The 27,367-nt window shown below is 53.7% G+C and overlaps 2 protein-coding genes across 8 annotated transcripts in view; one reads left to right on the forward strand and one right to left on the reverse strand.

The window, feature by feature from the left end:
• Window positions 1–2,715, forward strand: part of ADAMTSL2 (ADAMTS like 2) — a 28,434-nt gene extending 25,719 nt beyond the window's left edge. For all 7 annotated transcript variants that reach the window (XM_055721152.1, XM_055721149.1, XM_055721153.1 and 4 more), the window contains 2 exons: window positions 246–390; window positions 1,789–2,715. In XM_055721152.1, coding sequence (XP_055577127.1) covers window positions 246–390; window positions 1,789–1,907 — 264 coding nt within the window. In that variant the 3' untranslated portion in view covers window positions 1,908–2,715. The remainder of the gene's footprint in view (window positions 1–245; window positions 391–1,788) is intronic.
• Window positions 2,716–4,349: 1,634 nt separating this feature from the next.
• FAM163B (family with sequence similarity 163 member B) lies at window positions 4,350–27,098 on the reverse strand. Its single transcript, XM_055720651.1, has 3 exons — window positions 26,991–27,098; window positions 5,872–5,987; window positions 4,350–5,707 (listed from the first exon to the last, which is right to left on the reverse strand). Exons 2-3 carry the CDS (start codon window positions 5,962–5,964, stop codon window positions 5,318–5,320), a joined length of 483 nt encoding a protein of 160 aa, XP_055576626.1. The 5' UTR covers window positions 5,965–5,987; window positions 26,991–27,098; the 3' UTR covers window positions 4,350–5,317.
• Between the last annotated feature and the right edge of the window lie 269 nt (window positions 27,099–27,367).

Below are 27,367 nucleotides of genomic sequence, written 5' to 3' on the forward strand. Positions count from 1 at the left end.
GGAGCACAGCCGTGTATCCCCAGGCAGAGGCTTCTGCAGGCAGCTGATGGTACTGGCAGCAAAGATGGAGCAAGAAGCCAGCAGCGCAGGGCTGAGACATGGCATTCAGCCAGGGGAAGAGTTCACCCCCTGCCCTGACATCTCCAGCGAGCACTTTTTTATTTTTACTTTTTCAGCAGGTTCTGGCTTAGCACAGACCCCCACAACAGGGGGTCTTGCCTCACCCCCCTCTCTCTGTTTCCCAGTGCACAAAAACCTGTGGCATCGGTGTGAGAATGCGGGATGTGAAGTGCTACCAAGGGAAGGACATTGTCCGGGGCTGTGACCCACTGGTGAAGCCAGTGGGCAAACAGACCTGCGACCTGCAGCCCTGCCCCACGGAGCCCCCAGGTAAGCCTCGCTGCTGGCAGCACTCCCCAGCCTTGATTTTTCCACCAACACCCCCGAGCAGCACAGCCCAGAATCTTGGCTTCCACCACCCCCAGTGAACAGTCATCCCCAGGGGGGATGTAAAGGGGACAGCTCGCCCTCTGTGCCCAAGTAACGGGGCACCGGGCACTGGCTGTTTCTGGAGGTAACCCTGTTAAATTAAGGGGAGAGTTGAAAAGAAGCATGCTCTGACCTTAAGATAAAAGGGAGCTTTGGAGAGCTGACTCAGGTGCTGCTTCTGTGTGATTCCACTTAACGTCTGGGAAGTTTCATCCGTGCCATTATTTTAATGATTTTTTTTGGTCTCCAGATGTCCTGCGGGATTTGTAACTATCTCGTTATCTGACTCGTCTGCTGGCTCAAAGTCCCTGTGATCTTTAGTGAACACGCAGTTCTAATCCTCTAATAGGATTTGGGAATAAGGACAGTGTGGGAGAAAAGCATCAAAATGGGAGACAGATTTGGGGTCAGCTGCTGGCTCAGCTCTGGCCCCACTGGTGCTCTCGGCTGACCAGTCCCGTGAGGTCCAGGATGCAGCATGGTGCTTGCAAGGTGCCTCGTGGCCCCCTTGTAGCAAGCTGCCTGCCCTGGGAGCAGCCTGGTTTCATGAATTCTATGGATTTTAAGAAAAAAAAAATTACCATAGAATGGTTTGTGTTGGAAGGGACCTTAAAGAACATCTGGTGCCAACCCCCCTGCCATGGGCAGGGACACCTGCCACTGGACCAGGTTGCTCACAGCTGTAAACCCAATGGGTTTGAAGCAAAATACTACTCTAAAGGGAGCTGGGAGAGTGTTGAAGTGGTCTCTGACCTCCTCCCCGTCTCCAGCAGCTCACTTGTCCCTAACTCCTGCTGTAACACTGCTGGATTCCCATTCCCTTTCTCAAATAGCCTCTCTGGGGCAGAAGTTGTGAGTATGTTGGGGTCACCCTGTGCCCTACCAGGGGAGACCCTTGGCCCAGGGGCAGCTCAGTGCCAGGCTCCCTTGGTGGCTCCAGCAAGCCCTGGGCAGTTCTGGCTTATGGGGAAGAGCTTGAGCTTCACGGCTGGAACCAAATGGGACTCCTCAAGCCGGACTGGGTGTGATGGAACAGGTCAGCCTTCTCGTGCCTTTGCTTAGGTTGACAATGGTATTTATGGAGAAGCTCCATGGTGTTTCCCAGGGGATGCTCTGCCAGATACCAGGGAGGTGGCAGTTGCAGCCAGGGTGATTTGTTGCACTGCCCATGGTGTTCAAGGCAGGCTGTGTATGGGGGGGGGGAGGGGGGGGGGGGAGGGGAATGAGCTCGTGAGCTTGCACTGGTTCGTTTTCTTTTTCTTTGCCATATCTCGGTGCCTTTTGCCTTCTCTCCCCCAGATGACAGCTGCCAGGACCAGGCAGGAACCAACTGTGCTTTGGCCATCAAAGTCAACCTGTGCAGCCACTGGTACTACAGCAAAGCCTGCTGCCGCTCCTGCCGCGCGCCCCACTCCTAGTGCCTGACAGTACCCAGCACCTGTGGCACGTGCCGGCACCCCTGGGCTGCGCCTCCCTTAGCAAGGGCTCTGTATACCATTTAGTAAGCGCTACGCATCCCACAGACTGATGTTAAGGATGCCTTTGGGTTGTTTTGGTTTGGTTTTGTGTTGTTGTTTTGTTGTGGTTTGTTTTTTTTTTTTTTTCCCACCGATGCAGAACTACTATCCTTGTCCCTCTCCCGTGGAGGAACGGCGCCAGCACGGCTCGCTTGCCAAGCCGTTACCGCTGTACATTGGTAGCCCCCGTTATCAGAGCTGTACATAAAGTCGTGTATATTTGATTCCCCCGAACTGCAGACAACGTTTCACAGGGTCTTGTCCTTTGGTTTCTTTCCTCTGTGTGAGTTTGGGGTTGAGGAGGGGAAGGTGTGAACTCTGTGAAGTGCAAGTTTCCCTTCGCGAGCGGGCTTAGTGCCTCTCTCCTAATTTATCCCCGAGACCTTCACTCTCTCGTTAGCTGCATTTAATGTGGTGGGAAGCTGATTTTTCGTTTGCTAAATGAACTCGAGCCCAAGCCCTTTTTTTGTAATATGTAGGTGTATACTTTTTCAGAGAATTTTATCTTATAATCAAATGTTAGTTCCATAGTCCTTACACCCCACCCCATAATGCTGACATATTGTATATAATACGGAAACATAACTGCACTTTATATCACAAAAAAGACGTGCTCTTTTTTAATATATTTGTTTACAGACAGTGAACTTTATCCATATAATCATTAATTTGTACTCATATGTATATTTTAATAAAGTTGTCATATTTATGGTGTTATCTTGTTTTATTCTCCAGTTTGTAGTGGGTATTTGCCCTGTGTGCTGGGCACACTGGAGCTGGGGCTGTGAACTTACCGGTGCCAGTGGAGAGCAGAGCAGCTTGAGCCAGGGGACTGGTGCTGCAGGGAGGAAGGTGATGCAGGCAGCTGGGAAGGTGATGCAGGCAGCGGGGGAGCTGGGGCTTTCAGGACTGTTGCTCTGGGTCAGGAGCCCTTTGGGGTTACGTGTGTGGCTTGAACTGCAACTTGGAAGCTTCTCAGGAGCTCACAAGCAAAGCAGCTTGATACTTGCCAGCAAGAAAAGGGCCTTTCTGTGCTCCCAAGGGAGGTGATTGCACCATGGTCCTGTGGGCAGGACTCGGGGAGCCTGGGCCAAATGCTCTTTAGCATCCCCTGCGCTAGTGTGTGCATCCCAATTCCTGCTGCATCGCTCCCCTCAGCAGCAAGGGGACTCTTGCACTTCTGTGCAAGCTTTGCAAGTAGCACCCCATGTTGGAAGATGCAGGGACAAAAAGGCCAGCCTCAAACCCCATGTCAAAGTACTTTATTTCTTTATTATTTTTCCCTTCCCCCCCCCCTTTTTTGGGGTTCCCCCCAACCCCCCCTCCGTGATTCCCAAAGTCCTGTACAACAGATCACCAGGTGAAAGTTAGTGAAAGCCAACCATTAGCTTAGTTTCCAAGCTACAGGGGAAGGAGAAAAGATAAAAGGAAGAAAAGGGAAGGCTGGCGAAAGAAGTACGGTCACGAGAAATGCAAAGAGGAGGGCTCGATGCGTGGAAACAAACCCTGGTGAGAACTGTACACAGGAGCATGGCCCCAGCGGCTGCTGTCCCCCCGGAGCAGAGGCATCACGCTCCCGGGACATGGCACCACAGGGACCAAGCCCAGAATATTAAACATGTACGAAACTAAACCCAGCCCCCACCCTGCCCCAAATAGAACCCCCCCCAAGAAAGTTGAAGTTACTCATTTGCAAAGACTGACTTGTACTTCAAAAGATTTCCTGTGGAATTAAAAGCCCTCGTGGTTAAAAGTAAAATACCCAGCTGGGCTGCATACAGTATTTGGGAGCCGCTGGGGCTGAAGCCACGGCTTTTTTCTTCCCATCGCATCTTTAAAAAGGAAAGCTGACCCAGAGCACAGCCCTGAGGCCACGAGAGTCTCTTTGCAGCCAGTCCATCCTCCAGCAGCCATCCCCAAGTCCAGCGCCATGCTTTTAATCTGAATAATGCACACTCGCTCCAGGAGAAAGAGGGTGTTTTGTCAGACAAACCGTGAGTATTGCAAGGGTGGAGGGGAAGAACTGAGACAGCCAGGAGAAACCAGAGCACGAGAGTCCCCACGCAGGCACCGATGCAATGTGCATGTCTTCCTCCCAAAGCACTGGTTTGTAGCGCAGAGGGATGCTCTCTGCTGCCAGCTCCTCGCCGCCTGCTCTGCCTGGAGCCAGCGTGGCCCACGGAGCTGGGGCAGAGCCGGTGCCGCAGCCCCTGCCAGGCTGCCCAGCTGTGGGAAACGGCTGGATGAAAAATGCAAAAGAGGTGGCTTTGCCTAAATCTAAAGTGTTTTGACACATTCCTGCATGGAGAGAAAGTGTCATGGCTTTTTTTTTCTTTTTTTCTAAAAAAAACCAACAGAGATGCATGTAGAAATGTGCATGCAAGGGTTGGGCACATACATGATGACACTCTTGCTCACCCAGCCCTCAATCAGAAGGTGCAAATGGCATTATTTGGAGCAGGGGTGCTGATTATTCAGAGAGGGCAGCTACAGGTGTACCTCTCCATCCGTAACTGCCCTGTGTGTCATTTCCATAGCCAGGTAATGCAATTGGTTTGCAACTCCCCCCAGCCCTGCTCCACTGGGGGGCTGTGGGGGCGCTCCAGGGGCTCCAGGGGCAGGGACAGGCTGTGCACCCACTGGCCATCCTAACCCTGAGGGAATTGCACCTGTCACCCAGGAATAAATGACCAACTTGAGGAGCAAGATAGCCTGGGGATAGGGCAGGGCTGTGCACGCACATACAGAGCTGCAGTGCAGAGAGGTGCAGGAGGGGGTGGCAGCAGCGTGGGCAATAGCAGCCCTGCTTTGCTATGGGGGCGTGGGGGTGTATGCACACTAGGGCCAGGAGCAGTGGGCTGCAGCATGCCCCCACAACACGGCAGCAGGTGCCGGCTGACTTGCAGCATGAGCCATTTTGCAGTCAACCGTGTGCTCCACCGCTTGCTTGTCATCACTCGGCACTACAGCCGAATGCTGAGGAGGGGCGTTTGTATTAAAAGGATGCACAATATCAAAATCCTCTTTATAAAACAAACAAAAAATGCAACGCAGCGCTAGAAAACCTTGCATCCCAGCTGCAACCACCCTCCCCCATGCTTCCCTTCCGGGTTTGTTTTTTTGTTACCCCTTTATATTGCCATTTAGCACATCTCTGCCTACAGAACAGAGAAATACATTCTTTCCCCCCCGCAAAAAAAACCCCCACCCTCTTCCATGAATTTCAAAAAGTTCTCCCCACTGTTACAAGCCCCAGCAGCAGTGGCGAGGTGCGCTGTGATGCTCCAGGGGCTGGGTGGGCAGCCAGCGCCTCACACATCAGTGCTTATGCTGCGGCTGCGGGAGAAGGCTTCCCGCATGGCTGAGAGCCGGTTGGGGTTGAGCGCCTGCAGGTTGGCCACGCTCACCGGCAGATCGAGATCTTCCTGGCTCACTGTCTTGTAGCTCACCCGGTCGCCCCCATTGTGCAGCTCCTCGGGGGGCTCCTGCAGGAAGAAGGTGGGGGGCTCATACGGCGTGCAGCCGGGGCAGCTCGGCCGGCTTGGCGTGGGCTTCTTGCCAAAGGGGGATGAGGTGTAGAGGGACGGGCCGTTGGTCAGCACTACGTTGCGGTTGCAGTGGAGCGGCGGGATGTGGGAGTGCACGGCGAAGTCGGGCTCCTCCTCATCCTCCTCGGACTCATCCTTCTTGCAGCAGTAGTACTGAAATGGGATGGCCCCGTGGGGCCGGCAGGCTCAGCTGGCATCCCAAGGGGATGCTCCGTGCATGCCAGCCCTGGGGACAGGCAGGCAGAGGACACGGGGCTGCCTGCTGTCTCCCCTCCCCATTGCAGCATCTTTGGGGGCCGCATCCCCACCAGCCTTACCTGGAGCCTACAGTAGCAGAGGACAGCGATGATACAAAGTAAAATAACAGTTGCTAATATTCCACCTGTGATGACCACGGTCCCGGCTGTCATCCGCCCTCTTCTCCATTAACAGCCTGCAAAAGTGAGCACACGGAGGATGATGGGGGATCAGGGTGAGGCTGGTGCTGGGCGATGTACTGGGCTGCAGACCCTCAATTCCCAGCTCAGCCCTGTTTGCAAGGAGCTAGGAAGCAGGAGGGCTCTGTGGGAGGTGATGGGCAGGAGATCCTGGCACTGGGCACCTGTGAAAGCCATCAGGGAGACCCTGTACCCCTTAAATGCCACCTTGCAGGGTGCTGGGGTGTGTGTGGTGGTGGTGGTGGTGGTGTAAAAAAACCTTCATGCAGTGGGTGAGAGAATGGGTGAGTAGCAGCTCTGGGGTCACATCAGGCTCTTCTTCATGCAGGAGGGGGAACCCAAGGGAAATAAAACCTTCTGCCCAGCACCCAGTGCACCCTTGCAGCTCCTGCCCGGTGGCAGAGAACTTCAGTGATGGGAGAAAGAGCTTTGCTGTAAGGATTTCTGAGTTGTACACATTTTTCTCTGAGCCTATAATCCATTTTCCCCATGAAAACAATGTGGTATTTTAATTTGGAATAACTGGAGCTGCTAAGCGAGCCTTTAATGACTGCAGGGACAGGCGCTCTCCTATCCCTGAGCAGCGAGCTGAGGTATGGGATGCGTCCAGATGCTGCAGGAGCCACCAAGCTCCTCGCCTTTGCCATGGCCAAGCCACAGTGTTGAGGGGGCTGTGGGGGCACCCCAGGATAATGCTTCTGACAGCCTCGCAAGCTCTTCATTCTCACCACAGCAAACACTGGAGCCGGGACCCTGTGCATTGGACATCACAGGGTGCCACGGCTCAGCCTGGCCCCATGCTCATGCTTTGGGGTACCACCAGCACTCTTCTCTCCCTGGAGTGCCTCTTAGAGGAATGGGGGTGCTGACACAGAGCTGGTAGTGGTGTAAGGTCCCTGCTTCTTGCACTGCTGGGCTCACCCAGAAAGCAGATGCTGTGCACCATGCGCAGCGCACGAACCCCGCAACACCAGCACGGGTCTTGCTCTGAGCATCCCTGCCCCAAGAGCTTGGGGGGTGGGGCTTGAATTCCCCTCCATCCCACGCAGAGTAAGACCAAGCTCTTTTTGCCACAGGAAGGATGCTGGGGAGACACATACCTGCCTGCACACACCTGCTAGCAGCTACATAGACAGTGGCACTAACACCAGCATCACTTTGCAGCTAAGGCTCCAGCAGCCCTTTAGTGTCACAAGCATCAGTCTGGGAACAGGAGAAGCAACATAAATTAAGAAAGAAATCACACCCTGACCACCTATTCCACAAGCGCTTTAACAAAGCTGGCCTCCAGCTCATGCTATCAGGTTAAAACAAAAAACCAGCCACCCCAGCCCCAAATTACTTCAGCACCCGAGGAAAAGCAACTGTATCTGTCAGGGATTTAACCTGCTTCCAAAGAAAATAAATCTGTGGCATATTTTCAGGCGCTTAATGTCCTGCTAAAGTTGGGTAAGTGCTGAATGGATAAAGCAGTATCACATTTTATGTTGCTGCTGAGCAGCGCTGTAGGAGGGAAGGTAATTTATAATGATGTCTGAACGCCTTCTAGCACCACGCAGCCATGGGGCAAGTGCCGGGCCAAATCCTGCCTTCATTCCTCGGGCAAAATGCTCTGAGGAGGCTCAGGGGGGGAGGAACACAGTCAGGGGAAGGGTTTGCAGAAAATGGATTAGTGATTTAGCAACTTTGATACCTGTTTAAAGAGGGATGGAGGCACAGGCTGCAAACCCTGGGCTGCACCGGGTGCTGCGGGCACATGCAATGGTCCGGCAGAGCTGGTGGAAATGCCCGTCTGTGGGTCCTTTGCTGCTCCCATTTGCAATCCCCATGGAAAAAAACCCCAAAGCCAGGGCAGGGGTGCACAGGGCAGGTGCTGGACCTGGTACTGGGGTGGTAGGACTCAGCCTCTCAGGGATGGGTGCTGCACCCACCAGAGATCAGCATCTTAGCAAGCTCCTTGCCAGCCCGAGATGGCAGGCAGGGCTCCGGCAGGGCAGGCTCCCCAGCTTCCTCGCCCCTTAACTAAATGGTCACCTATGCCGGGGGGACAAGCAAGGGTCACACAGAGCCAATTTTCAGTTTCTGTCCAGCTGTGGTCAGCCAGACATGGCATTGCAGCTACTGCTCCATGCAAAGCAAGGCCATTTGCATTTTGCTCTTTTTTCCTCCCCTAACATACTTGTCTGATTAAAGCTGCGTACCTGGAAGCATTAAACTCTCCAGTGTGCAAAGGGGGAGGAAAGCAGAGCTTGTGGAGGCCCATAAGCAGAACAATTCCTGTCTAGACCTCCTTTTTACATTTGTTCCTAATTTCACGCTCCACAGGCTCCCAGATTCATATATTTAGTAATAAATATCCTGGTAAAAGGAAGTGCTTTGCAGCTCCGCTGTGGTCTTGGAGAAAGTATGCAGGAGCCCTGGTATTAGGAACGCAGGCACTGAGAGATGTGGTCCCAACAGACAGTCGCTTGGCTCCTTCCTCGCCCCTCGGTAATGTTAGGAGCCCTCCAGCTACCGAGGATGCCTGACCCCCCCCCCCCCAGCCCCTCTGTCCCATCCAAATCCAGCCCCCAGCACATCCTCCATCACTGCCAGACAGCCGGGAAGGGGCGGCAGGGGGATGCTAGCTCTACACAGGCTGTTTGCCCCCAGCCCAGGAGCCCTTTGCTGTAGGAAAGCAGTCCCCAGTACTGCGGGGTGACAGGGGACGGTGCCTCTCGGCACTACTGGGAGCTGCCACGCTGGTGCGGGCACATAGGAGCCTGGGTGCAATGCTATCCCCTTCCCCAGTACCCTGCTGCAACAAACCAAAGACACTTCACTGCATGGTGGCTACAGGTTGCTCCTGGATGTGCTGCTTGGTTTTAGACACAATCCTGTTCCACTTGCCTGCTTTTACCAAGTCATCTATTGCTGCAACTATAGCAGCAGCATCCTTGCAGGCACCCTTGCAGCCCTGCAGCAGCTGGGAAATCACAGGGTGTGAGAAAATGGCTTTTTCTATTCCTTGCAGCCTAGAGAAGACACAAGCAGAGCTCCCATCAGCTCCAGTCCCAGACAGGAGATTCTTTCCTCACTGACACCCCCTGCATGTCCCTGCCATGGCTGAGGATGTGGGCCTTGAGGCTGTGCTGTTCACTAGGAGCCACGTCTGCATCAGCCTCCGCTCCTCGCTTCACCTGGGCACTGCCACCAGGGACTGCTGGACCTTCCCAATGCGCTGCAGCCCAACTCAGGCGGTTGGAGGGGGGCAACAGAGCATAGGACAGCACAGAATTGCACTTGACAATGCAGAGAGGAGAAGGGGAAGCCAAGAAGAAATCATCCTACGTCACCCCCCCCCCAGCATCCTGAACATGGCCCCTGGACTGCTGAGGGTGCCTGGTGCAGGGGGAGGCTGCTCACAGCTGCATCTTGCTCCTGGGCTGGCTCTGCAGAGACCGGCTGTGCAGCCAGTGCCTCTCGGGACGCCTGCGTGGGAGGAAGGCTTCAGAGCAGCCGGGGCGGGAGGCTGAGCTCAGCTCGTCCGAAGGCTCCAGCTAACACCCGGCTAACCACCGCTCCAAACCGCTGAGCTCCAGGTCCAGGTGCTGGAGCACTGCAGCCATGATCGGTCATGTGGCCTGCCCTGACCCTGCCTGCTGAGGCTGTGGGAGAAGGAGACCTGGGGACTGTTAAGGAGATGACTCCAGGGTTTCTTTAAGAGACCCTCAAATGCCCAGTTAAGCCAGCTTCTAGGATTTGCAGGTGTTAAGAACAGTCTTCAGGCCTGACCTTTAAATGAATGGGGCTTCCATTCATGCCATGCCACGCCATGCCATGCCATACCATCCCTATTCCCAACCCCACGGCAACACAGCCAACCTCAAAGCATTTTTGTCCTAGCTGAAAACAAAAAAAAGTGAGTGCTGATCCCACTGGAACTGTGCCAGCATAAGAGGACTGTATCTTACTTGCAAAGAGCTGCAGCCCACGGTGTGTCCCACTGTAGTGCTGCCTGCATCCCCCAGCACCCCTGGCATCTGCTTGCCCTGCAGCCAGAAGCAGCACAGCCCTCTGTTTAACAAGGGAGTTGGGAATTGCTCTTATTCGCCTGACGCCAGAGGCTGGAGATTTAAACAAAACAGTTACACTAGATAGGAAACAACAAGTGGCAGCACGGTATGAATGCTGATGGGATTGCTCACAGCTGGTACCCCAGCCCTGGAGCAGGCAGGAGCTTAGACCCCACCACAATAATCACGCAGCCAGGAACACCCCACGCTCAAGGAGTCCTGCAGGGGACCTCTGGCCCTTGCCTGTTCTGCTGGTCATTTGCAGAGACGAGCAGGGATCAGCTCTGCCCTGCACTTCCAAATGGCCAAGAAGGAAAAAGGAGAGAAAAAGGGAAAAAAACCCACCCCACCCTTCCCAGGGAGCGGAGGAGGCCAGCACTGTGTCCTGAAGTAACACCATCCTGCCTTGTCTTGGCTCTGCTCTGCACTAGCACATCCCTGGCCGTGTTGTGTGCTTGGCCGAGCTGCTCCTGCTGCGCGTGGGTGTCCTCCCACCCCTGGGAAGGGCCTCCGAGGGGGGGAGCGACCCTGCATGCCAGTATGGCCCCCCAGGATGACCCTCCTCCAAGCATCACAGCGATGGCTGGTGGTGGGTCAGCTTGCTGGGTCACTCTGGGGAGAAGACTCAAGGGAGTGACCTCAATGGGGGGGACACGTTCAGGTTTGGAAGATTAAGTCCTACGTGGAAACTGGGAGTTGGGGAGCTGTGTACAGGGGGAGCATAAGTCTGACCCTCCGTGGTGGAGGGTCATGAGCTCCGTGGGTCTTGCCCTGGGTGGGCAATGCGGCTGTTTCCCAGTTCATCCCACGCACCACAAACCCTGATGCCGACACTGCTGACCGAGCCCCACTTCAGAAGAAAGGACAAGCCCTCAGCATGAGAGGGGAAGCAGGAGAGCACACGAGTGATGCTGGCTGTCCGACATGCCGCTTCCCCGAGCCGCTGGGTCTTGCTGCTGCTTCCTGCCCCACAGCATTCGAGCAGCATTCGAGACCAAGGACCTTAGCCCAGAGTAACAAGAAATCACACTAGAATAAAATGACCAGAGCAGAGCAGATCGGACCCGAGCCCTTGATGCTGCAAAGTTTCAGGGTAAGCCAGGCTTACGCTCTCCCGTTGCCCCCCCAGTGCCATGTGCGCGCCATGGCTGTGTCCAAGGGCAAACCCCAGAGAGCACCGGTGCGAAGCAACACCACCGCCCGGCCACCAGCCACCAGGCTGGGAGGTGGGAAAGCAGCAAATAAGTTAGGAGCTCAAACCAGTTTGGTGGCAAATACAGCCTTGTTTCTGCATTTCCCCCAGTTCCTGTAATCCTACCCAGTCAATGAATAAGAGCCGGGCTGCTAGGAACGGCCGGGCAGCGTGCCAGCAGAAGACTTTGCATTTACGGAGCCAGCGGACAGGGCAGCTGCCAGAAACACAGGCAGAGAACGTGGCTTTCCATATGAGAAACACTTTAAGCAGAAGGGCTGCATCACTTTCGTTTCCTTTCTCCTTCTTCCTCCTGATGGCAGCACTCCTGGCCTGGGGGCTGCTGCTCTGCGCATACAGCAGGGACTGAAACAGCCAGGCTTGACCATGGGTGGGCTGGGGGAGGGGCATGGGGGTCTCAGTGCCTGCAGACCCATCGCTTCAACAAGACCATCTGAGCCCTCCTTAACACAAGGACAAGGTGAGCTGCGTCTCATCAATCAGTGCTTCCCCATCTCCACACAAGTGCTTCCTCATGTGGGACACCCCGTATCTCCAGGCACTCCACGCTCCAAGTTTCTTTTGAACATTTTCTCAGCGGAGAGCACTTCACCCCCTGCTGCCCCCTGTGTGGAGAACGCTGCTCACAATTTCCCAGAGTCATCCATCGCAGAGCGTCCGCCTGGGTGCTGGAGATGGTTTGGGGATCCCAGAAGCCCCATCCTCCTACCCGCACCCGCCGGGACTGCGCTCACCTCCATCTCTGCCTGGACACCAGCCCTTTCCCGAGCAGCTCCTGCAAGCAGGAGGTGCTTTCCCTACCCTGAAAACGGGAGTTTGCAACCACTACTGGTAACCCCTGGAATAAGAAGGATTTCTGGCAGTGAGTCACATTGCAGAGGGCTCTGCCACATGGGAGATGCAGCCAGGTCCGGGCAAGCACTCTCAGGCTGTAATGCTGCTGTGGGCTTTTAAACAACAGACCAGAACGGGGAGCAAAACATTTCACACCCACCTGAAATTGCTTGTCGCCTTCTGGTGGCCTTAGAGCTACCACCTGGTTTGAAGCCAATGACAAGAAGCCACCGATGCTCTTACAGAGGTAACTCACAGCTCTGCCTGTGACCCCCGTGGCTCTCCCCAGCCAACGCACCCCCAGCCCTCCTGCCCGCTGGGACAGACCCCGGTACTTCAGCTCCCACTGATGTCCAAACCAGAAACAACACATTTCAAAGACAATCTATACACACTGTCTGATAAATTATTTAGCAGATAGGACATTGCTGGAATAGTGCTGAGCTCTGCAGAACAGGATCCCGGCCACCTCCAGGCTCCTGCATGGCACAGCATGGGCAGGGCTGAGATGGCAGCTGCGCTCACAGGGTGCCTGGGAATGGCCGAGGGCAGGGGGACAACGCCACAGCCATGGAAAGGTGACGAGAGCTGGGGTGTGAGAGAGCCCTTTCTGCCCACAGTGCTCTCCCGTGCTGGTTTTAGTGTCCCAGCAGTGAGGGTTAAGCCTGGAGGTACATCAGGCTAATGCAAGATGAGCATCGGGCTGATAGAGGGATGTATCCCCCGTATTTGCATCAATTATAACCCAAGATAAACTCCTTCAGGGGACTGGAGAGGCCAGGGACTTTTCCCCTCCTCTACCCATTCTCAGCTCAGTCCTTTACAGCCAGAAATGCTCCCCCAGTGCCAACGGTTGGGCTGAGATGGGGAACAGGGATGGTCAAATACCACGGTGACCTGCTCCTTCTGCCTGCTCTTATCATCGTCCCATATAACGATATATAACAACAATATAATATATCATTAAACCCCAGAATTTTATAATCCAAAGTGTTTTGTTAAATACTGCCTGGCAGCCCAAAAGCTCCTAGAAAAGCCACTGCTTTTCCAGTAAGTGGTACAAGCTTTCTCCAGACGCTGAGGACACACCATATCCTCATCCCTCCAGGTGTCCCCGCTAGCGATGGCACCGCCAGAGCAGCTCATTGGTAGTGAAACCCACCAAAGGAGACCCAGGCTATTGGGGAGATGCATCATACAGCAAGGCCACTCCCCAATTTAGGTTCTTCCTGAAACTTAAAAAAAGCAGGAGTTCGTGGGAGAATTAGGGATCCCCTCCCACCAATTACCATTGTTAGGTTTTAAAACAGAAATTAGCGCGTAGTGAGCTGTCTGAATTTTCAGCACACTTAAGCAGGCTGCCTTCACAGCACATCGATCTAGGGGATGCCTGCCCCAGCAGTGCGCAAGAGGGAATATGTGCTCGGCAATAATGAGGCAATAATGTCATTTAATACAAGCAAATCACGCCTAATGAAAAATAATATTTGCACAGCTCATCAAAGTGGCATTGAGGCTTACTAAGCACAACTCCAGGCATGAATTTAAATGACTGCAGATGCTAAACGGAGTGCAGCGGTGCCATTGGGGAGAGATGGGGGAAAATGCTGAATCACCTGGATGGTACGTGCACTGCCCTTGGAAATGTCCCCTTCCAGTGCCCCTGGGGCCAACCTGAGGGTGCTGCTATCTCCATCCCAAAGGGACCAGGGAAGGAGTCTGCAGACACTTCAGCATCACCTAGAATAACGCAGGGTATGTTCACCCTGCTCTGCCCTTCTGACCCTGTGTAAAACTGTACAGCTACATCCTAAAAGGCTTCCATAGGGATGCTAGTGACATTGATAGGGATGCTAGTGACTCGGCGCTGCCCAGCAGTGCATGCCTGCACACCAGCCCTATGCTGGCATCACCCCAGGAGAGGTGAACCCAAAAACCAGTCCCAAAGTGGGTGCACGGTGAGGTGTCGCAGCAGGGGCTCGTGGCCAGTTGGTCTCTGACAGGGTTTGAGACCTGCTGTCAAACCACACCGGAGGGTTCTGCCCTCCCCAGTTCCACCTTTCACTGTCCAAACGATCACACTCTGCTTCAGGACCAGGAATTATTTCCATGCATCAGCTGGAAAGCAGGCCATAATGCCAAACACACATAAGCAGCCTAAATTCCTTCAAAAAAAAGGAAAGAAAAAAGAAAGAAAGACAGGCTGTCTTTCCACCCTGCATCATTTAATCGCCTCTTGAATTATGGTTTTAGTCAGCCTGAGATATTAGCATCAGAGAGAGCAGGTTTTGGTATTAGCAGCTTGAGATAAGCTACTGCAATTGCTGCTGAGTGGGAAATAAGTCAGAGGGTGGGGAGCACCCACCTGCCCACCCCGAGGGCTTCTAGGAGGGCAGTTTTGCAGGTTGGAAATGTCTTCTGGCCAACCTGAAAAGCTTGGGTTAGCTTACTGAGAACTAATGATAAACCTTACCCCTGATGAGTACTTTTTCTTGCCCAGTTCACCGAGCGGGCAGTTCTCTCCATCACCGTCCTGCACGATTGCTCCCCGCAGCCCCCCAGCAAGGCACCGCCTGCTGGAGCACCAGCAGAAAGATCAAAAAGCCTTAATTGTCAGAAAATGTTGCTGAAATGATGAATCAAAGGTGGGAAAAAAAGGAACTGGTCCTTCTGAAAGAGCAACTCTTTCCAGAATTGCTCCATTCATCTGGATTTTGAAAGCTTTTGAGGTTGAAAAGCAGCCGCTGCTGCCCCAAGAGCCTGACAGCCCCGGGAGCCCACGGGACTTGGTGCCTCACACCAACAGCTCACACCAGCTTTCCCGCTGTCCCATCTCCTGGAAAATGCCTCAAGAGCAGAGTTTCATGGCTCAGACAGGACTGCTGGGGCATGCAGATGGGAAAGAACTCACACAGTCACTGGCTGAACTCTTGGCACATTACAACCCCGGCTGGGAGCCGGAGCTGCCTCCTGTCCCCAACACCGCAGCTGGGATGGGTCCAGCGCTCCCATCCATGACAGTCCTGGGGACGATGCTCTCAATGGGTCAGGGACACCGTCGCAGGGGGACAGCAAAGTCTTGGTACCCTGATGGCCACACAAAGCAACAGAAGCAGCAGCTCCCATGGTGACCCTGCTCCAGGGATCTGTTGGCTCTGGCTGTGCAGCGGTGTCTGCATGGAGCCTCATCCTTAGGGGAAGACAGCCAGCAACTGCCCTGGGGGAGATGGACTGAGTCAGCGCTGCTGCGATTCAGCCCCGTGCCATTAGAAACACTACATGCTTCAAAGCTTGTGTTTGCACCCTTTAGCTTTTGCTTCAGGCAGCCACAAAGCCAGGCAGACCCCTGCGCAGCAGCGAGGAGGGCGGCAGCCAGCAGCCAGCCCCAGCTGCACGTCCAGCCTTTGGCAACACCTGAGCTAAAGCCCTGGTTCAGCCCAGCGCCCTCCAGCTCTGGCATCGTCGGAGAGGGAAAGCATTACTACGCCAATACCCATTTTACAGACAGGGAAACTGAGCCCTGGGGTGGTTAAGGGTCTGCTTTTGAAGCTCCATTGCTTGAAATCTACCAAATATCAGCCCATTTCCAGAATAAAGGGGCTTGCCCCTGGCCAGGCACTGGGTAAGGAGCGAACTGGGATCAGCTCCACTCCCCTTCCACCCCCTACACCGCTGGCTGGGAAGGATGAGTCCTCACACCCGACCTGACGGCCCCTGCAGATGTCCTGAGATGCAGATGAGCCATCAATCAGGGGCTGGGGAAGGAAGGACACGGACAGTGTACATTTCCAGTAAGCAGTAAATCCAACAGCTTTGCATTTCCAAGAGGTATGAGCACAGCTTCGTGGGACGGGAAGATCCTCGGCAGATTAAAGCCTTTGTGAGCTGCACAACTCACTCTCGTTTCCTCAGGATTCATGGACCCAGACTGGGGTGGAGACAGCAGGGACCACCATCTCCTTGGTGATCATCAAATGCAGCAACCTGAGAGCTCCAGGGACCACCCTCCATTTGGCCACAGTAATGTGCAGGAGGTGGGCCAGCACCCCTCTGTCCTTGCCCTCCCTAGCTGTGCATGGGTGGCTGATGGCACCTCCATCAGCCCCACGCTGTCCCCCCCAGCACCCTGTTGTCACAGGCTGTTTCCTGAGCTGCCCTGGGCTCTGGCTGTCCGTGCAACCTGCTTATTCCTCATCAGTCCCTGCTCCTCTGCCCTGGTGACACAGGCTCCCTGCAGTGTGACCTGGCTCTGTGCTTCCAGCATGACACCAGGTCACTCCCCGGGTGCTGCCAGAACAACCGCGCAGGCAGCAGCAGCCCCATCTGGGATCTCCAAAGAGATATACATTGCTGCCTTAAAAAAAAAAAAAAATCATAAAAAAGGGTAGGGAGTTTCCATAGCTACAGCTTTACATTGCTGTGGCAAAGGCTGAGGTTCAACCTGTGTAATGAGAAGCAAGCAGAGTGTTTTTCCCACTCCAGCCCAGCAAGGCAGCACGGTGCATGAATAAAGAAGTGGAGAGACAGCTCAGTGGTTTTGGAAATAACCCAGAAATGTTAAGGCTGGCTTGTGAGGCTGCCACGCAGCTAGCACTGCGCTCCCTGCCCTGCCTGACCCACTGCTTGTATGGGGGTTGCATCTGCAGGTGGGGAGGGAAGGAGCCCTCCCAGCCCCTCTCTGGTCAGCACGGCAAGACATGCACCTTCACGCTGCTTGATATGGTCAGAGGCCAAAATCTGCTTCATTCAAATTGCTGTCTGCATGGTGCTCCCAGGGCTGGCCTTCCAGAGGGATGGGGAGCTGAGGCAAGCAGTGAATGTGCAGAGATTTAGTGCTGCTGCCAACGCAGAGTCACTGCCCACAGGACCTGGGGACATGGGGCTTGATTTGTGTCGCACCCATGCCTCGTACAACGGTAACATCACACGCTTAGGGCTGGTGTCGGCACCATGGCTCATGGGGAAGGACACACATGTTTGCAAACCGCTCTGATCATGAACAAGAAGGCGATGGGCTTCCTCATTGCTTGTGGCCAGGAGTTTTCCTACAGGCAGTAAAATCTCCTTATGTTATCCTTTTTAATAAGGATTTATCATTGCTGCATCAGGGGAATTAATACAGACCGTCTGAGAGGGTAATTTTCAGATTCTTGGCAACTTACTCTGAGCTGGTTCCGGTAAATTTTCCTTTTTTCCTCACCTTAATTAATTTACAGCTTTTCCTGGGAGCTGAGAGAGGGAAAGATTTAACTCAGAGTTAAAAAAACCCCAACCCACAACAACAAAACCATAAGCAAAAAAAGCGGAAAAGATCAAGTAATTCACACTGCTCAGCTGAAAACTGTCATTAGGTGCATAAAGAAACAGAGAAAAACCTTCACATAAATTGCTCTACTCAAAACCATGTGGGCTTAACAGAGCTTCTGGGATCAAATGTTTGAAATATCGACTGTTCCCAGGGACAGCATCTTTCAGAAATCAAAGCACATGTGATGGATCTTTTTGCCTAGCGTCAGCATTAGGAAGACGCAGCCCCTGCCTTTGAAATGACTCCTTGAGGCTAGAAAGGCCCTTGAGAGCGATGCAGTGGTTCATGCTCCCGCACGCTCCCTCTGCCACCTTCTCACCTCCCCCAGGAGCCAAAGCAATGCTACCGCCGGCACCCAACAGGACGGGAAACTGAGGCAGGCGAGGCTGGTGGGGCAGGGTGCTCCCACCGCTCGGTGCCTGCACCCGGCAGGCTCTGCACTCCCCTGCCGCACCTTCCCGAGCAGGCTGCACTTTCCGCCCTCCTTGGTTAAATGATGACTGACTTGCAGCACCTGAAAGGACCAGAAAATGCCACGTATCTTCTCTTTGAAAGCCAAGCCTTAGAGCAGCGCCCTGCATCATCCCCGAGCCCTGAGCCCTTCCTTGGCCTTGCAAAGGGAGATGGGTGAGGGTACCAGCTGCAGCAGCCCCTGCTGTCGGGTGGGCTGTGCTCCCCGCAGCCCCGGGGGGGCTCAGAGCACGTAAGCCCCTGGGGACATGCACACAGAAATGCCTCCAGAAAGCAGGAGGAGACTCACAGGCCAGCGCTGCCCCACTCCACCCTCCGCATCCCCTCACTTTGCTTGAATGTGATTGCTTGAGCTCCTTGGGAAGTAGGTATGTTACGTCATTAAATAACACTTTCCACCCCAGAGCTGACCTTGCAGTTGTGATGAACATAACCGAAGTAGCAAAACCTTTCACTGAACCTACGCTGATTTTCTGAGCTCTCCAGACATCACCCTGGCCATGCTGATGCTGCATGTTAATGCAAGATGATGTATGAATGTGGACTTTGTTAACAGCCCACCTCAGCGGTAAACCACACTGAAACCTGTAGTTTAAGTCTTACAAAACCCAGACCTGCAAGTGTGAACATCTTCATCACCCTGTACCTCAGAGTGCCCCTCCGCAGACCAAAATGCAGGCGCCCGACTCGTGATGGAGCTCTGCCTGCAGGAGAAGCCCCTCAAAAGGTTAAACAGACCACAGGTCTCCTCCGGGAATCAGGAATACATTCACTGCTTTCATAAAACATCCTGCAACCTGGCTGCCACTGTGCCAGGGCTTGACAGCAGAGAGGCTGGGCAGAGCGTGGGAGCCCGAGAATTTCTGCTGTGATCACAGGAGGCTTCAATTCTGCTTCTGGTTGTTTTAATTAGGACATCACAAAATTGCACAATATTTTGCTATTCAGGTGAAATTGTAACGTTAGCATTCGTATCAAAGTTTTCCTTTTCAGGTTCCTGCAAATGTTCTCGTCTGTATTTCTTTTTGTAAATCTTTGCTTTTTGAGCAAAACCCAAGCACTGGCAACAGCAACAGCATGCCAGTGTTACGCATTTCTGAGGCTGAGCAACTCTAATCCTCTGCAGTCAACAATACTGCCATAGCCCAGCAATATTCATGCTTTATATTTACTACCAATCAAGTCAGACAGTATTTTAGAGGCCAACCCTTTTGTTTGCTAGTCCCAACATTCAACAATAGAATATTTACAAAGATATCCAGAAAGCAAGCAAGGTCAGTGCTTGGCTTCTCAGAAACCAGTATCACCGTCTTGTGTTTTCTATAACCTATGTTGTTTTATTTAAAAATACAACAAAAACAAAGATGTGATGCCAGAAACACAAGGGAAAATATGTGCAACCAAGAAAACCCCACTTTCTGTGGGCTGAATCTGCTCCCACGAGCCACCATGAGAATCAGAAATAACTCTTGAGAAGACAGTAATGCTAAACTGTTGCAAATCAGAAAAAGCAAGCTGGAACTGTCTAATATTAATTGCATACGTATTATGCTTGTCTTTATCTCAGGGGGGTACACCTGCCCACGGGATCACATCCAGCGCCGGCCAGAGGGGACACCACCAGGCCTGCAGAGAGCAGCCGGAACCATCCTGCTCACAAACCCCGGCTGAAGCAGCCGTGAAGATGCAGCAGCCCCTGGGGTGAAATCCTGGTTGCAGCTCAGCCTGCCCCGCTCCTCTGCTCTGTGATGCCCTGCACAGCGGGCACCTCCAGCCCAGAATTAGGCACAGGGGGTTTATGTCCCCAAGGTGCAGAATGCCCTGAGAGCTTCTGCTGGAGCTGGAGCCCGCTCAGCACCCAGTGCTGCAGCCCGGAGCTGCCCTGCTTTGACTCGGGCACAATCAGTAAGAAGATGGCTTTGGTGACAGCTGGATCAGAGAGAGCACCTGGAGGGGTTTGAGACAAAATTCACCTAAAAGCAACCCCCAATCAACGCTTATTCCCCTTCCCCTCCCAGCTCCACTCGCACTCTCACAGCACGGCTATTTTGCCCCAGCACTAATCTTCCCAGGGCTTAGCTCCCCAGCAGGCAACACCAATCACACCAAGACACCTCCTTTTCCTTCCACATGAGAGCCTTATAAATTGCATCTCTGTAAATCCCTGCTTGCACTGGCTTGCCGAGGAGACCGGGAAAGATCCTCAACAGTGAAGCTGTGCATTTCCTCGGCCACCCTCCTGCAGCCGGGGCACCGCAGCACTTGCTCAAAACTGAGCTTCTGGCAGCCTTCATACTATATTTTCTCCACGGGGGTGGGTTTTTAGCTTGGATTGCCACAAAAGGCATCCTGTCTTGCTATGTAAGTCACATACATTGTGTTAACTAAAGAGTGACAAGGCGCACACTGTTGTTCTGCAGATGCCAGGGTGGGAAACCAGAAGGAAGAAGGAGCACCACTGCCTGCAGGGGCAATGCAGGCAGACACCCATCAGAGCCAGCCTCCCTGCACTGCACAAGCTGTGATCTAGCTATAAAGGCAGGCAACAGATAAAGGAGAGAGTTAATGGTCTGCCCAAGCTCTGGCAGGAAGATCCAGGACAGGGCTTCAAACAAATCCACACTGAGAGCAAGGGGAACCAGGATGCGAACCGCACGGCAAAGCCCAAGCAACACCCTCTGTTCAAATGGGGAAGCAAATGCGGGTTTCAGAAGATGAGCTCTGTACTGGGATTGCACTGTCTCTGCCGGTCCCTACCTCAGAAAATCCTGTATTATTTCCTAGGGGAAAAAAACCCCAACAGCCCAGAGGAGTAAAGGTGGAATATTGGGCATAAAAATTAGCAAAGCTATTTGTAGGTAAGTTATTTTTCTCACGGGAAATGGTGCCTGTGAGCGGATGCTTTAGCAGAGCTGCGATTTGCACGCTGTAACGCAGCCACTTCAGGGACTCGTCTGGCACTTGCCTGTGAATTCCCTCTGTCTCCCAGCACACTCCCGCACCGTCGCAGCAAGCACCGGCTTCGATGGAGCCTGTGGACCGTCTTTTACAACAAAGTCCAAGACATCTCTCTGCTGTGATCGGTGCCAGTTTACGAGTCTTTGAAAATGAAGACATTTTGATCCACTTGAGTTGAAGTGACCCGAGACAATGACTCCTGAATCTGTCACAAGGCTACAGTGGTCCCCAGAGGGTTTCAAAGCAGCCACATCACCCAGCAATCTGGGTATTTATCTTTCCGAAGGCAGCCACCTTCCTTTCATTAATGCTGAGGTGTTTTTTCCCCTTTAACCTCAAAAAGTCCGAAACTCCCAGTGAGCGAAGAGGCAGCCTGGCTTTGACTGATGCCAGCTCTGCAGGTACGAGCAGAACAGGCAGTGCTACAAGAAGCCACTTTTGCACATTATGGTGTGTTTGCCGTGTGTCGTCCCCCCCCCCCTCCCCCCAGCTTTTCAGGAAGCTGAGGAACGAAGGTCTGCTCTGCCCAGGAAAAAATGAAACCACAGAGGACTTTTCCTCCCAGTTTGCCAAGAGTCCCCTCCAGCAGAAAGGAAGGAAATCCTGGCTGTGTGGCATGCCCACTGCTTGCAATTCCCCCACCGTAATGAGCTTATGAGCTTCTGCGGCTCAGACCCTTTGATGAACTTGTACCTAGAGAAAAGCCATAGTGTGGCCTCAAAGCCATACCTAAAGCTGGCAGTGTGGAGAACTTCGTCCCCTGCCTAGCAAGAAGATCATCTCCTTTATCCCCTGCCCAAGAGAGGCCAACCAGTGCAGCCTTGGAAGAGCCTAAGCTGGAGTTCAGTAGCAATTCAAAGAAAAAAAAAATAATCCCCACAAGGTTTTTCACCAAAGTCAATTTTTCGGGCTGGCAGCTCCCAATGGTTATCTCACCCCCTAAGTTTTCTGTAATCGGTATCTTGGTAAGGAAGGCAGGAGAGGGCAGGGGAGCAGAGGCAGTGGCGGACGGGTGGGATGGCAGGGCTGGAGCACCAGCGATGAACAGAAGGGGGAAGGCAGACCAGGAGCGGCAGGTTGGGCTGTGTGGGCTCGGAACAGCTCGGAACACGGCAAGCACCACGGCAGCACCAGACAAGGCAGAGGAGAGCTGGAGCCAGCACCTGGGATGGGATGGTCCCGCTGTGGGTAGAGCACTCCGGCCGGCTCCAGCAGCCCACGGGCACCCCCCGATCTCGCTCGCCCCCACCTCCTTCTCAGAGAAAATCAGTGGCAAAACTGAAAGAAAGATGTGGGAGACAGTGACGTGATTTCCTCCCCATCACAGCTCTCCAAGGGGCATGAAATCAATGGCGACAATTAATTCTGTTTGCCCTGGGGCCAAGGTAAGAAGCCAGGAGTGATTTCTGCCAGGAGCACAAGCAGATGTAAGGCTGGTGTGGGTGACGGCAAAGCCACATCTCTGTCCTTCCACCACGGGTAGCAGCATCCTTGTCACCTGGGCGAGGGAAGGGGATGATGGCTGGCACTTGGCTTCTGCCAAAAATTCACTCACCTTGCTTTTTCTTTTTTTATAAGGAGGTTATTATCTGAACAGGTATAAATATAAATGACAAATAAAGATGTGGGCTGCAGAGTGGCTCCTACAGCATCCCACTGAGCCCCCCAAGAGCTAGCAGACCTTGCCAGCCCCCCTTTCCCTGCAGAGCCTCCTGCCCTCGCCTCAGGTGCTCAGAGGCGGTTACTTTATCCACCGCTAATGACATTTATTTCCTTTTCAGAGCCTCGGGGAGGTCTTTCTCTCACTCTCCCCGCTGATGTGAATCCTGCTGCCCTGTTCTGCTGATCCAAGAGCTTTTTTTACTGTTGAACTGCTGGTGGTCTCCCCCCTGCTCCCCGATCTGTGCCCCCAGCCTGCTTTCCCCATAGCCTGGCACACACTTCCCAGGCTCAATCCAACCAACACTGAAGTAAGAGAAAAATTCCTCGTTTCCAGGTTGGATCAGGTCCCTGGCCTGGCAAGGATGGGCTGAGACTTGCTTTTGGGTTTCTAGTAACTTTCCTTTAAAATGTCCTTCAGAAAAAGGCAATTATCACAGTGCCATTAAGGCTTTTCCCCATTGCACAGCCAGATAACTCGCCAGGAGTCTTTTGAAGTAACCTTTAAACAATAGATGCTGTCTTGTTTACTGAATGTTTCTGAACTCAACAGTAATGCATCCAGATGTCACCCGTGCCTACCGTAGGCCTAACTATTTTTGGAAACACACCAAAGGCAAATTGCTCGGATAATGTCAGATATTGTTGCAGAGAGAATGTGACAAGTTTCCATCTCTTTGATAAAAGCTGCGGAGCAGAGGGATGTTTCCCAGGGCGCAGAGCTGTGTGCACCTTCAGCTCAGCCCCGCGCAGGAGCTGCATCCCTCTGTAGCTCATGGGCAGGTACAAGCAGCACGCGCCTTCCAGCTGCGGAGAAAATTCGTGTTGCTGTCAAGCAAAGCTCGGCAAGCTCACAAACTGCCGCGCTGGGCGGTGTGTCGCTGCGGGTGGCATTTGTCCTGGAGGGAAGAGATGGGGAGAGAAGCACTGGAGAAAGTGAGGAGGCGCTGAGCTGCCCTCCTGGCCAGGCAAACTTGGGGAAGACGTCCCAGCCCACCTGGTGCCACTATTCTGAATGAAGCCGACCACCAGCTCTGACCCATTACAGGTGCTTGTTTCAACGAGCAAGATAAAGCTCTGTCTGCAGCGAGAGGGTAAGCAGAACTCCCCCAGCCCCTGACTCATCTCTTGCCTCCACGCCATGCCCTGCCAAGAGGAGCACCAGCCCACAGCAGTGTCCCAGGCTGCCGTTTACGTTGCTGTCCCCCCAACTCCAGTGAGAAATCTCTACTCTTGGCCACGTAGGATGGGGCGAAATCATCAGCATTGTGATGTTGGTCTGAATCAGCTCTGCTCCTGTCCCTGCTCCGCGCTGGCTCTGACACAGGCACCTTGGGAACCACACAGTCCACAGGAGCCAGGTCCTCCCTCTGGTGCCCTGAACTGCAATTAACGGGTCATGGCTGTTATTAAGCTTTCCAGGAAGAAATGAGTCCCAAGATGTTTCAAAATGTTATTAGGACCTTTAATTTTGTTCCCCAGCCTTTCCAGCTGGCCTCTGCCCAGGGCTGTTCTCCTGGGGCTCGCAGGTTCTTGGGACCCAGCCTTGCCGGGGTTGGCCTCAGCTGTGATGTGAATGTGGCTGGAAGGTCTGAAGAGGGTCAGAGTCCGTCCCCCAACCTATTTGTCATCCCTCTGCCAATCTGCAGTGCTTTTTTTCTCAGGCAAAGGGTGAACCAATCCTGCCTACTGTAATAAATTAGACCGTGAGAAGGAGATAACAGACAATGACACGGGAAGAAGTGTAAATTAGAATGGGAACAAGTTGCAAGTTCAGCCCCAACACCTGCCACCTCTCCTCCACCCCCTCCCTGCTCTGTTTCAATGTTATAAGTTGCACCGCAAGCTGTGGCTGCAGGAGCCCTGCCGGCATCAAGCACCTCTTCACTGGCCATGTCCTTATCCATATCCATGACAACACGACAGCCAGGGACCAGAACACGATGAGTGAGAAGGTACCAAGTTATCCCCATTTCTGACACCAGCACTACTAATACAACTCGGCACTGCGCAGCCAAAAGAAAAGGTCTGAGTTAGGTAAATGCCTTGGCCAGCTGCAAACCCCCCACTGACCCATGTGCTGGGCACTGAGGACATATCCTGATGTCACCAAAGATCGGTGGCACAGGCTTCTTCAGCCCGCGAGGATGCAGCTAAGCTCTCCGGGGCTGCACATAAATGCCCGAGGGAATTAAGCACCTCTACATCTTTGAATCTGGGATCCAGCAAAACTTTTAAAGGATCCTAAGGGGGGTGCTCGGGTACAGCTGTAGGGTCAGCAGGTGCTCTGCAGCTTTAGGCATGCGATTTACAAAGACTTGGGTCACCATGCCACTGACAGCGAGTCCTCTGTCACTTAGCCACTTCTGAACATGTTCTCCTTAGACTGCAAAGCCTGTGAGACCAAACCTTCAGGCCTGACTGTCTGTCACCTACATGAGGGTTTGGGGACTGCTGCAGTTGTAATGGAAAAGGATCAGGAGGCGATGCGACAGCTAGGCTGATCTACCAGGCTTTGCTGGAAAACAAAAACACAGCGGAGATACAGGCAGTAACCACAGTGCAGGTAATGTTCTGCAACTCTTTCGTGCTCAGGTAGGCACAGGTATTTAAGAACAGGCTGTATTTTGTAATCTGTGTTTACTGACGAGAAAACAGAAAAGAATAAACACTGTTTCCTTCCCTTCCCCTCACATTCCCGCATCTTTCATACGGGAGAACCAATGTACTGAGGGGTGATAAATCAACATCAGTTTCTTTGCGGGGGATTTTATTGAAGTTCTTTATATCTACTGAGCACCAGCACTGTTCCTTAAGAGGTCCTGTCATCGTCAGAAACCCACAGCACAGAAATCCTGACACACCGAGGAAGGAGGTTACACTTCTAATTACAGCTGCACGGTCTTTAAGGTGTTTGAGATCTCTTTTCACCAACTGACAGCCGTAATGCACCTTTCTGCTCCTTTCAGACAAGACAAAAACCAGCCACAAAAGACTGCAAACAGCCTTCCGTTATTCACACACCATCGCAACAGAGCAAGAGCCCAAATACAGGTGTGCAGACAGTTCAGGCACTTAGTCCATGCACAATTTATGTAAACTATTTTCCCTTAACGACATTATAATTCAGATGCTTACTCAGGGATGACAAGACACAATGACTAAAAACTCCATCACACTGGACACTTCGGCTCATACGAGGTCACCCAGGAATACCGTCTGCGCTCTAACGTTGGGATATCTGCCAGGTTTCCTAAAATGACAGGCAATCACGACAGACTGAAGCACATGCTTTTACCACCTAGGTTTTATGCTGATTTCACTACTCGTTTCAGGCTAGAAGACAATCTGTTGAACCTCAAAGTGCAGTCTTCTCTTACCTTTAATTTATTCTGTCAGAAAACTGTCTACCTTAATGAGTATGAGCGCACCCCCACTACCTTCCAACTGTGGTGATCTGTTATGTCAAGTATAAATAATCCTGTCTGAAACCAGTCGATATGGGGAAATGAAAAGACATCTTCCCTTGGGGGATTTCTCTCGCCCTCCCACAGCCCCCCCCACCCCAGCCTGCAGACTATCTTTAACGTACAGAACGAGGTCCATGTGCTTCTGAGAGCACAGCCCTAGACGGCTGCTTTATTAACCAAACAGGGACAAAACCAACCCCCAGATAATGGTGCTACCATCTTCCTCGCACTCAGCTCTGGGTCCCCTTCATCACCATCGCTTCGCTGCTGTGAGCTAGCGGGCTGGTTTGCTGCCTCACCTGGGGCTGGGGTGGTCTCTGCAAACCCATCTGGATGGAGGGGAGGGGGGTTGTCCTGCATCCTTTGGGGCCAGGGCATGAGAGAGGAACAAAGCCTTGTCCCAGACGCATGGCTCCAGGTGAGATGCCCGGAGAGGTCACCAAGCGAGGCCAGCTGCAGCCCCAGCATGCGAGGGGGACGAGGTGTCCCCAGGGCAGAGGGCAGGACCCACACACCCAGGCAAGGCACGGGATGGGGGCAGCTTTCCCACCCCAACCCCGAGAGATGCTTTCATGATCCTCTTCGCAGGCACGGCTTTGGGACTACAGATGCCGTAGGACCAGGGATAAACCAAGCCTGGAGCACCCCGCTATTTTTCATCCTGGTCTAAGGCGGCAGAAGTTGACCCGCCCCCGAGACAGGCTGTCGGGGAGCCGCCGCTGTGCGGTTCCGTGCCCTGTCCGCTCTGCCCCCCGGCTCCAACTCCTTCCCAGCCCCAGCTCCCCCCGCCGGGCACCCCTGCCCGCTCCCCTCACCGCAGGCACCCCCGGGGCGCGGGGCTCAGCTGCGGGTCCCCCGCGGCAGCTCCCCCCTCCCCTCCGCTGCCCGCAGGCAGGTTACAACGCGCCGAGAGGCGGGCGGGGGGGATGCAAACAGGGGGAAAACAGCGCCGGAGACCCTCGCTTTGGGGGGGACGGGGAGAAGGAGCCCAGGCGAGCCCGGGGGAGCTCCGCCGCCCCCTCCCCGCTTACCTTCCAACGGGGGAATTGTGCCGGATCTCTCAGGTGAGGACCGCGTCTCCCGCCGGCTCCGGCTCGCAGAGCATCAACGCAAAAAAAAAAAAAAAAATAAAAATAAAAGGGGGGGCAAAAAAAAAAAAAAGCCACCTGAAACCGATTAAAGAAAAATAATTTGGGGGAAAAAAGAACCAACCGAACAACACAATTAAGCGCTGGGTCGGCGGAGGCCGGCTGGCGGCGCGGAGCAGGCGAGCCCGCAGCTGAGCGCCGCGCGGCACATGGCCGGGCCCGGCACCGCGGCGCTGCGGGGGAGCGCGCGCCCTCCCCGCCCCGCGCCCCCGCCGGGGCCGCCCCTGACGGCAGCGCGGAGCGAGCGGCCCCCCCGGCCC

Source organism: Falco cherrug, chromosome 9 (assembly GCF_023634085.1).
Source record: "Falco cherrug isolate bFalChe1 chromosome 9, bFalChe1.pri, whole genome shotgun sequence".
Taxonomy (NCBI): domain Eukaryota; kingdom Metazoa; phylum Chordata; class Aves; order Falconiformes; family Falconidae; genus Falco; species Falco cherrug.

Coding starts and splice junctions, on each gene's coding strand:
- FAM163B (XM_055720651.1), bottom strand. CDS start 5,964: ATGACAGCCGGGACCGTGGTCATCACAGGTGGAATATTAGCAACTGTT. Junction 5,708..5,871: donor TCTGCTACTGTAGGCTCCAG/GTAAGGCTGGTG, acceptor ATCCCATTTCAG/TACTACTGCTGCAAGAAGGA.